The 11582-nt window shown below is 30.8% G+C and overlaps 1 protein-coding gene across 1 annotated transcript; it reads right to left on the reverse strand.

Moving 5' to 3' along the window:
- Nucleotides 1–1411: 1411 nt before the first annotated feature.
- Nucleotides 1412–2626, reverse strand: LOC133677310 (probable aquaporin TIP1-1). Its single transcript, XM_062099259.1, has 2 exons — nt 2125–2626; nt 1412–2001 (listed from the first exon to the last, which is right to left on the reverse strand). Exons 1-2 carry the CDS (start codon nt 2506–2508, stop codon nt 1627–1629), a joined length of 759 nt encoding a protein of 252 aa, XP_061955243.1. The 5' UTR covers nt 2509–2626; the 3' UTR covers nt 1412–1626.
- Nucleotides 2627–11582: the final 8956 nt, after the last annotated feature.

Below are 11582 nucleotides of genomic sequence, written 5' to 3' on the forward strand. Positions count from 1 at the left end.
CAAAATTGAGTGGCTGAGGCAAGCCGAGGACTCAACTTTCCAGCTAAGGAAGCGTACACTGTAAATTATTGGACTTATTTCCATTATGATGATCACTACCCCACGGTATACAACACCATGAAAGTCACTCTCCTTCTGATCCTCGGCAGATATTCACTCTTCTATCTATTTGTAAATAAAGAAAGCATTTATTCGGAACCGCCAGTGCTCCTCCATATGATGAAATCAATCGGTGGGTCCTAAAATCCACTTTAATATCCGCTTCAGAGACGGTGACGGTGACGGTGACGGTGACACGGGACATGTTGCACAGCCCCATTGGATGATGATGCTCTCTACAGCATACCATGCCTTCACGTCAATGCTAGATTCCATCAAGATGAAGTTGCAAATTTGACTTTTTATCATATTACATAATTTAATGTATAATAATAAATCTTAATTAAAAACCAACCATAAACATGCATCACCAAGAGAAGAAATGACTACGACAGTACGTACGTAGGAAAGGAAGCGTTCGAAAACCGAAAGAATGTTGAGAAAACAGTGGAGTAGCTTCCCCTTACAGCTTTCCTATTGGATGATGAATCCGAACAGTGGAAAAGACAGGACAAGGAGTTGGGTCCGGAGTGAAAAAGTACAATGGTCTGAAAAAGGTCGGAGTTTCACGTGCTCAGCCGCTTCAGTCCCCTATCAAGAGGGCAAGGTTAAGCAAATTACCAGGTAAGCTGGGGCTGGAGTTCTGCTAGAACTGGGAACCCAGCTATGCCTTGGCCTCAAAATCTGGTGAATTATGGTTCTTTTTTTTTCTTTTTCTTTTTCTTTTTAACGAAGGGAGTTCAATTTGGGATCATCATGGCGTTCATGGGCTAACAGTGTAATTAGCCAATATGATTACATGTTCAGGGAAATGTATTAACTCAGGAATTAGCAAAGCGCCAGACCTATCTAGAAATTACTTGTCTTCTACTGAATAACTCTCAGGAATTAGTAACGCCCAAAAATAGGATCACGGATTTAACTACCTTCCTATCCGAATTAACAAAATAATGGAGTCCGAGTCACTAGAAATTGACATGTGAAGCTTCTCGACAGCCCATAGACTAAAACCAAATGTGTGGATTTAGAAAAGGAAAAAAAATATGTTCCCCCTTTACGGAATAATCTCTCTCGTTAAAAAAAGTGTTTTTTTTCGTTTTTTTTTTTTAGCTACCTGCTCCAGTACTTCTTCATTAATTAACGAAAGAGACCAAAAGCCGCATGTAATTTCTATTATAATCTTTTCACCATTATCCTTTTTCCTTAGACTTCATGGACGGTTACCGAAAAGTTATGTGTTCTTTCATTTAAAATAAAAAAAAATAGAAAAAAAAAGCAACCGAAGCAGATCGAAATGAACAAAACAGGGAAATAAAACAAAGATAGAAAGATGATTGGGAATAAAAGCTTACAACCGAAGCAGATCGAATACACAAACCACACCGCGACATGGTGATGGGAACGATCACAAATGAAAGGCAGAACAAATAAATACCCGTAAAGAAATAGGTACAGAGAAGGAAAGAAAAGCCGTGGCAGTGCTTAGATCAAAACCATCTCATGCATGCACATTGCCGTCCCACTTGTTTAGTAGTCAGTAGTCGGCAACTGCTCGTGGGTGCCGAAGCCGATGAAGAACAGCTCGTAAATGAGCCCAGCAAGTCCACCACCAATCAGTGGTCCGGCCCAGTAGACCCAGTGATTGGTCCAGCTCCAGCTCACCAAAGCAGGGCCGAATGAAACAGCTGGGTTCATTGAGGCTCCATCAAAGGCACCTCCGACTAGAATGTTAGCACCCACAATGAAACCAATTGCAATCGGGGCTATGATTCCCAAATTGCCCTTCTTTGGATCAATTGCTGTGGCATAGACAGTGTATACAAGTCCAAAGGTCATCACGATCTCAAGAACGAAGGCGTTCCATACACCAACCCCAGTCGACAGAGCGAAAGCACAGGTTTCCTGCGTTGTTCCATGTCAAAACCCAACATTTAGTTCCCACTGTTACTTTAACTACAATAACGAACTTAAAACTGATTTGTCGAAGAAAAAGAAATAGAAAATGGTACGTGCGTCTAAACTCACCAAGCCACCAGTGACGAATTTAAGAAGCAAGCAAGCGACAGTGGAGCCAAGGAGCTGAGCAATCCAGTAAAGGATGCCACGGAAGAGGGTGATGTTGCCACCAATGAAAGCACCGAAGGTAACAGCGGGGTTGACATGGCCACCGGAGATGTTGGCACCAACAGAAACAGCAACAAAAAGAGCGAAAGCATGGGCTATAGCTGCGGCTATGAGTCCAGCGGGTGTGTTGGAAGCTCCGTCGGTGAGTTTGCTGAAGGCCATGCCGGACCCTTCACCGGCAAAGACAAAAATAAGGGTGGAGATGAACTCAGCCAAGGCTGCCTTCAAGGCATCTGGCTGAGTTGTCTCACGGTAGTGGCCCACGGCAACGTTCCTGATCGGCATCTTTGCTGTCTGATCAAGACTGAAAGGTGGGAATCGCGCTCTCTGCGTGTTTACTCTGGCTGCGGAAGCTAGCTAGAGAATGGTCAGTGCAAGAACTGGTCACCACTTCGCAGCTTTGTGGCCTTACTTATACTGAGAGCACTGCAATTGGTCAACCTGTATTATCCGGTCTCCGGTTGAGATTTGAAGGGTGAAAATGTGAATGGTGGACGGACAGCGTGTGAAATGATTTAATTTTTTCTTCTTTGTTTTTTTCACCTGCAGGTGAACATGCGTCTTTGATATTTACAAATATTCAAAAAATAATCGTCTTGAAGCCTGCAGATGAAACATCACTGTATATAGGTACAAGCAAGCTGAGGGTCAAGTTATTGACACGTGGTTGTTTCACTAAGAGACACGTAACGAGCGGCTGGGGTGGATTTTGTCTTCTCTGCCCAGTCTCTCGAAAAATCGAATATTTAATAATAATGATGTCTCCTAAAATAATAATTAGTTCTTTTCTTTCCTTTTCTTTTCTTTTTATAAAGGAGATAAATCATAAATGGAGGAAATTGAAATGTTAGTGCGACTGAAACTGAACTACACAACTATTGTGCTTTGCGTCAACAAGTACAGAATGACGTAATGTGCATATATATATATATATATATATATATATATATATATATATATATATATATATAAAATTCTTTTTTAATTGTGTTCGTATCATCTAATTAATAAAATAGTATTTTTTTAATCTTTTATATATTTTTGAAAAAATAATTTCTTTATTTTTTATTTTTTATATATTTTTTTGAGAATACTTATTAATATATTCAATTAATATTTCATACATTCTTCAATATCTTCTTATTCACTAATACATTTGATTAATTTCATACATATATATATATATATATCATTATTTTATTTTATATATCTTGAAGTTGTATTTTAAATACTTTATTTATTTTAAAAATGTAAAACAAATTTTATTAATTCCCAAATAATTAATTTCTTTTATTTTATATTTTCATTAATATATATTTATTTTTACAAATATCACATTTTGAACTTTAAACTTTTTATAATTAAGATGTATGAATAGAATGCTTGGATAAGTTTTACCGTACAAGACACCATGTGCTTGTCTGAAGAGAAGCAGTGGGATATAAGTTTGGATAAGAGACACTAAAACCAAATATATATATATATATATATATATATATATATATATATATATATATTGAAAGGAAAAATTAGTGTACACATAGACTTAGATTACTATTTATTGTGAAAGTGTAATTATTATTTTACTTTTCTAAAAAATATCAAATGTCTTGGTCTTGGTACTGGGGATATTTCAATATTTGTGCACAACTCATTGGATATTAGAGGATTGATGGAGAATATATTTGTTTTTTATAATTTTTTAAGTACAATAAAATAACTTAAATATCCTTAAATTAAAATAAATAAATAAACTTATAGGCAAGGATATTTTTATCTTTTTACTTTTTAAAACACAATTAAATAACAATTTTACTTTTAAAATTAAAAAAAGTAAAACATGTGATCCATCACCTATTGATCTTTTTACCATGATTTTTTTTTGTTATTATCAGTTTCATGAAGGGAAGTTTGGTTTTTTTTTTACATAAATTAAATATTATTTTAATGGAAAAGGTTGTTAGGGTCACATCTTGGCACATGAGAGGCGCTTATATATTTTTGGTAGTATGTGCAGTGCCTCCTGGTGGTCAAAAATGATCTTCTGTCATGTCATTAGAAGTGTTACCATATTCTTTTTCTATTAGTGTGATGCATGGCAGCGGTGATAAAGCGATTTGTTGTTATTGAGGTTTTTTTTCCTTATTTTCCCTCTCTTCCTCTAAAAATTACACTTGTTGTTTCATGTTGTTAGTTTGTTACTTCTTTTACTACCATTCATTAGGTAATTGTTCTTTGTATTTTACGATATCTTTGGAATACAGTTTTTTAGAGTCTTTTATTTCTATCCATCTCTTCCTTAGCGCTGCTTGCATACTCTAATGCTGATCATGACAATGATCCCACATATCACAAGTCTGTTACTAGTTTCTGTATCTTTTTAGGTGATTCTTTTATTTTTTGGAAGAGCAGGAAACTATCTATTATTTATATCGTGCTATGACATCTACTACCAAAGAAATTGTTTTGTTACGTTGGCTACTTGCAGATATGAGATTTTTCCTTTCTCTTCCCACTCCTATGTATTGTGATAATCAAAGTTTTATTCAGATTGCTTATAACTCGGTTTTTTAAGAACGAATTAAGTACACTGAGATCGATTGTTATCTTACTCGTTATCATCTCAAGCATGACACCATTACTTTGCCTTTTGTTTCTTCTTCTTTATAGATTGCAGATTTCTTTATCAAGTCACATTCTATTCCCTGTTTTTTTTAGTTGGCAAATTCTCGATACTTGTAGTTGTCGTATCGTGAGTTTGAGGGAAAATGTTAAGAAATATAAAGTTATTTTGTTTTATTTATTAAGGGTGGAATAATATTTTTATTTTCTTTTCAGTTTAGCCTATATATAATCTTTTTGTATTTAAATTAAAACTATTTGTTTATATTATTGTGAATACATCGATCATACAGTATCAATTAAACCCTAACCTTCTTTTTCTTTTTTGTATTTAAGTTTGACGACTGAGATTGTCCGACAATGCGGGTAATATGTTATCTACATACCATAACTCTTTCTAAACATACTACTAAATATTATTTCATGAACAGATTTTATATTTTCAATATTTCTATCTAAAAAGTTATAAATCCTTCAAGTCAGGATGGTGATAGAGGTATATGAAAAAGAAGGATGCTCCTGCCTGCCGCCTTCACAAACTCCTCCTAATCCTTATATTGCACTGCCGCCTTCACAAACACCTCCACATTTTGGCCGGAGACGATTCTCCATTACAATTATAAATTTTTAATACAAAATAGATTACATTTGTTATTTCAATGAAATATATATTAGTATTGTAAGCATTAATTCATAGTCCTTTTCATTAAAAACAAAAAGAAAATCAATTAAAAGAAATAGTTTATATCTACTTGTCTTGATCTTGTTCACGTTGTTTACATAAAAAGAAATCTCAAATGAGATTATGAGAATACTAGCAATGAAGGTCGTTCGATATTTTAATTCAAGATTGAGCTGTCTCTATCGTTTTAAGATTTGCTATCATATTAATTATGTCGTCTGATTAGGGATTTTGTTTGCTACCTCAGATGAGCCTTCAAAATTAAGAAAGCCCTGAACAATAATTTAAGAGGGATTAGGGCAACTCTGGGAATTCAACGTGTTCGAAGTAATTCGGTAATTTCACTCATTATTGTGAGGTTTTGCAGTCACTTTCTCGGCCCCAATTGACCTATTCTTTTTGTGTTTGCAAAATATTTAGGATAACTCACGAGGTTCTGTACGTTTGAGTTGTTTTTTTTTTTTTTAAGCCATTCCAATCCAATTCTTAGTTTCCACGTCATCAAAGGATATACTTCAGTTCTTCTGGCCCTACTGCACTGTTCAAATTACGAGAAAGGTTCCCATCAAATGCTGTCACTCTTTATTTTTAAAATGAAATAGGTACGATAATGATTGTTTTTTAAAATATTTTTTATTTAAAAATATATTAAAATAATATTTTATTAATTTTTTAAAATTAATATATTAAAACTATTTGAAAATATCAAAAAAATTAATTTAAAATAAAGACAAAAACAAAAACTTTTAATTTTTTTCAAAAATACTTTTAAAACACAAAAACAAACCGGCTCTAAATAAAAACTAACTAGATTATTAATTTTAAAAAAATATTTAGATATTGTTAACATATTTTTAAGAAGGAAAAACAACATTAAATCATGTATAGATTAATATTTTGATATAACTCGATCAACTTGATAAGTCCAAAAAAAAACCTAGATAACTAGGAAAAAAAATAATTTGACTAAAATAAAATTATGTTTTTTTTAAAAAAAATATTAAGATGACAGTCGGCCGATGTCATCCGATGTTAACATGTAAAATATATGACCATAGTCATGAGACCGTGATAACCTAATAAAAAGCAAATTAAAAAACATATTGAACATAAATTCTCAATCAATCCAATATCAAAAAATAAAATTAAAAAAAACTCAAGTCAACTCGGGTTAACCTGTCAAACTTGGATCATGAAACCAGGATAACCCAATAGAAAACAAATCAAAACAAACAATGAAGCTCAATTCCTAATTAATCCAAAATTTAATGATGAAATTGATAATAAAATCAATTAAAAAAAAACAAAAAACTCAAGTTAACTCGATTTAATCACTAAACCTTTGACTCAGGTTTTGATACAAGAATAACTTTATATAAAATAAATTGAAGCAAATTATAAAATTTAATTCTCAATCAATCTAAAGGATAAGTGATGAAATTAAAAAAAATTAATTATAAAAAAAGACAAAAAATCCGATTAAATTAGGTTAACTTTAAAACTCGTTTTGAATTATGAGACTACAACAACCCTATAGAAAATAAACCGAACTAAATTATGGAGTTTGATTTTAAATATAATGTTAAAAGATGAAATTAAAAATTAGAAAAAGAATAAAATATTATTTTAATTAACTGTATTTTGTGATTGATTAATAATAATGATAATAATAATAAATGAGAAAACAAATAACAGAGCTGATCAGCTCTCTGTGTCTAAATATGTTGTCTGTTCCGTGCTAGGTGGTTTGTCACGGGGATATTCTTTGACCTAACTCTCGCGGGATATATTTTAGTATATCATCCATCCTCCCTGTGGAGGTCGTTGGTGGCATGCACTGCTAAGGCCTTGTTTGGTCCGATCCAACAACATTAATCTTGAGACGAGGATATTCCATATTCCTCTCAGCACACTTCATACTGATTCCTTTCCTTCTTCAAGTAACGTCATCCATTTGATTATATTATTATAATTTTATTAATTAATTGTTATATGTTTATTTCTATTGTTCTTATTTTATTTAAATATGGATAGTAGTACAACTCATACTCATGACTAGTTTTTTTTTTTTTTTTTGTCTGCAAGGTTTAATTTATTTTGAAATTCACAACCAAGAAGCACCGAAAGGGTATTATTTCCAAATACAAACCACATCGAGGATAGGAACTGGGCACGTGGGATGGAAGGTGGGGGCACGAAAAAAGCATCGAGCATGTTACCTTGCCAGGCTGGAGGCAGTGATTGGTCACAGCATTATTATTCACGAACCAGTAGGTGACAACTGTAACCGATCCACTCTTAGTGGTGAGGGGACCAGGAGGACCCTTCGCACTGTATGACTGGATTATTGTCATCTCCTTTGGGATCATCCGTGCTGTCCAGTCAACCAAACCAAACCAAACGGATCGAGAATACTTCATAATCTCATCCCTTTTCTTCTTCTTTTTTTTGGCATTTTTTTGTATTTGGAAAAAAGAGTGACAGAGAGATACAGACCACTGCATCTATTACACAATAAAACTAAAACACTAGTACCACACCCTCATGGTTCATCGTGAACTTTAATAATTATTTTTTTTGGTTAATAAACTTTTTTTTTTCAATTTTATTTTTTTACACAATTTTTATGACATTTTAAGTATTTATGTTTTCTTATCTTTGCATGTTCTTGGCAATTCAAGGTATTTGATCAGATTTCAAAATTGAATTAGAAATCAATTTAGTGAAATAGAATGAAATTGGTAGGATAAAACACATTTTGAAGAAAAAACTAAATTGAAAATAAAAAATTGCTAGGCTTTTCTCAAATTCACATGAAAAAATATATTTTCAACAAAATAGTCTTTGTTTTCTTATTTTTAGTCCCTTTAATTTTTAAAATTGACAATTAGGTCATATACTTCATTTGTTTTATGTTCCAGTCTTTTAAGTATTTATACTCATGAAAATAGAACCATAATACTAATGGGTTAGACATGCATTTGATTTAAATAAAACTCAAACTAATTAAAATAAATTTTTTAAAAAATAAAAATAAATAAAACAATACTCTAAATTATTTTTTACCCTTTACTATATATGATGGTGAAAAACATCTAAGATAAATAATTGTTGAAGAATCCTTACTAAACAAAAGTCTGATGCTTTGTAACATAAGAATTAATTTCTAACCAATTAATTATTCTTGTTTAATATAAAATCTTTTTACAATAAATAAGTGAAAGGCTGCCACATAAGTTCTCGATAGCATCAAGGACTACATATAGTGAATGAAATCCATAACTTTTAAGAAAATAATGTCTTTTTTGTTTTCATACTTTGATGACAAATTATAGGCCCAACTTTAAACATGTCGTCATCTTTCGTCCGGATAAATTAGCGAGCCTACCATATATCGTTGAAAGGTAAAGATGTTTAGTTCCCAACTAAATGGTAATCGAATCCAAATTTGTCATATATCTTTATATATCACCCAAAAAGTAGACAAATATTTAGATTAACATATTTGAACTTTTTTAACTTAAGCCTCTTAACCTAAACACTCTTAATGGATCATTTGTTGTCATAATCAAGATCACATTAAATAGGGTCCACTTGACAATAAGAATGATATTGAGGTGTTTTTAATCTTTCAAGTTGTTTGGAAAAAGGATCAAGGTTTAGAATTTTTTTTGAATTAATTTAAATGACTTTATTATTATTTCTACAGTTCGTTTTAAATGTTTTCAGGGGAAAAAAAGTTTCAAACTAGTTTTTATTTATTTATCTTAGAAGACAAACCCTAACATTCCATGCATTTAAAAATGAACAAAATCTTTACTAAGAGACAACATGTCATATGCTTTATTTTTATTTTAATAAAAAAAGCTAGGCATGCGGACCTTATCTTGTAGATCAGCACGCATCTAGCCTTATTTGTATTGGGTTAGGAACCTAGACTCTTTTTATAAAGGCCATTATTATGTTTTTATTTTTTTTATTATAATTCATTATAATAAAATAATTATCATTATATTTAGGATATTATTGCATTAAATGCAATTCAATTTTGACCCTTTTTTTTTAATAAGATCATAGCATCTTTTTATAATATTAGCAAGTGCTTTTTTCATACACTTCTTTATAACTTTTTTTCTTTCAATTTTAATTAAAATTTGTTATAATACAATAATTAAAATTATATCTAGGATATTATTTCATTAAATACAATTCAATTTTATTTTTATTTTCAAATAAAATTATAGCATTAATTTAATAATATTAAGAGTCATTTTATTAATTATTATATATGAACATAGCATGTAAGATTTTTTCAAACATTTGTGGTCATAAATATTTTATAAAAATAAAATTTATATTTTTTTTATGTCTTTATTAGAAATTTGTTCAATAATTCTCTCAGATTAAGTATTCTATTTTTTTTCTTTGATTGCATAAAAATGGCAAGACATGATTTCCAATGTGTGTTTTTTTTATTGAAACTTCCTTTTCAAAGTTTTTTAATTGAAAACAATATTTATGACAAAAAAATCTTTTGTTAAAAAAATAAATGCATTGGTAAGAAAATGTAGTTTAGATATATTGTTTTCCTGATTATTTTAAATTATTTCAATTTTTTTTAAAAAATATTTTGATTGACTTTACTTTTAAAGATTCTACTACTAAAAAAATAAATGCCTTTCATGTTTAGTTCAAATCATTATAATTTGCATGGATATTGTTTTTCAGATTGTTTTTACTTTTTATTTAGAGAACTATGTTGGTAATAAAAAAAAGGACATTTTTCCTTATATTTTTATTCATTGTTTTTTTTTCTGAATTTTTATTATTATATAATTAGAAAAAAGGGTTTCACGCGGAAAAAGACTAATGGAACTAGAGAATTCTGTGTTTGTAATTACGGAAAAGGACAAAGAAAATATATTTGTCATTGATGTATTTTGTACTTCAATGGGAATCAAGTCTAGGACCACACTCGTGCAAAAACAAGTGATAGAAAGATCCCCGGCAAGGATGAGATGGTTACTTATTTCCTTTTTCCTACTAATTTTTTAGTTTCTCATTTCTTTTTTAATTTAAGAGGACCGTTTGATGGTGGAGCCGATCAGGAGGTGGACAAGGAATACGGGTGGTGTGTGTGAGGAAAAGGATAAAGATGAGAATCCCCTTTGCCTCAAGCTCATTCCTAAATTTTAATTACAAATTCCAATTACAAACAATTATAATAAATAAATAAATAAGAAAAAACTATAGTTATTAAACCCGAACCAGCTCGGCAAGTCGACCCGGTGGCTGAACCGATCCGAGTAAGTCAAAAGATCGACAAGAGCAAAAAAACAATCAAACTTGATCGATCCACTAGGTCAACCCGTGACCCGAGGGACCCAGACAAACCTCGTAGAGATCCTTTTTTTTTTCAAATACGTTTTTTCTTCCAGCCAGAGACTCTTTTTTTCATATTTTTTAGTTGGTTATTAACTTTTTTTAAATTCACTATATAAATACTAGAAGAATGTATTATTTTTTTAATGTGGATTTGAATTTATTTAATATATATATTCTATCTTCACAAGTAAAAAAATTATTTTTTCAATGTTAGATTTGAAGTCCTTTAATATATATACTATATATTCACAAGAAAAAAAGTTATGTTTTTTCAATGTGAGATAAAATATTTTTTTATTCACATGGATTGTTTCTTAATTTTTTCATATGAAATATTAAAACTTCAAATATTTGTTTTTTAATTTTTCCTAATTGATCCGGATCAACCTGTGTAACCTGAAACTCGACCGGGTCAACTCCCAGATCGAGTTTAATAACTATGAGGAAAACACCCTATCTCTTCATACAAAACACTATAGATCATAGCAGTTTTCTATTCTAGTAACTAGATATTTTGTTTTCAAAACCACAAGTCCCATCTTTTTGGTATGGATGCTTTGCCACTTTCTAAATATTTTTCCAATTGTTTTTTGAATTTTGATTGAAATGCAATATTAAAAAATGTTTAACATGAAATTTAAATTATCTTTATTTTTTATGGTTTTTAAAT

This window comes from Populus nigra, chromosome 17 (assembly GCF_951802175.1).
Source record: "Populus nigra chromosome 17, ddPopNigr1.1, whole genome shotgun sequence".
In the NCBI taxonomy this organism is placed as follows: domain Eukaryota; kingdom Viridiplantae; phylum Streptophyta; class Magnoliopsida; order Malpighiales; family Salicaceae; genus Populus; species Populus nigra.

What these genes read in the sequence shown, in the direction of transcription:
- LOC133677310 (XM_062099259.1), bottom strand. Translation starts at nt 2,508, where the DNA reads ATGCCGATCAGGAACGTTGCCGTGGGCCACTACCGTGAGACAACTCAG. An exon ending in AATTCGTCACTGGTGGCTTG is followed by an intron (nt 2,002 to 2,124) that starts GTGAGTTTAGAC and finishes GGAACAACGCAG; the next exon opens with GAAACCTGTGCTTTCGCTCT.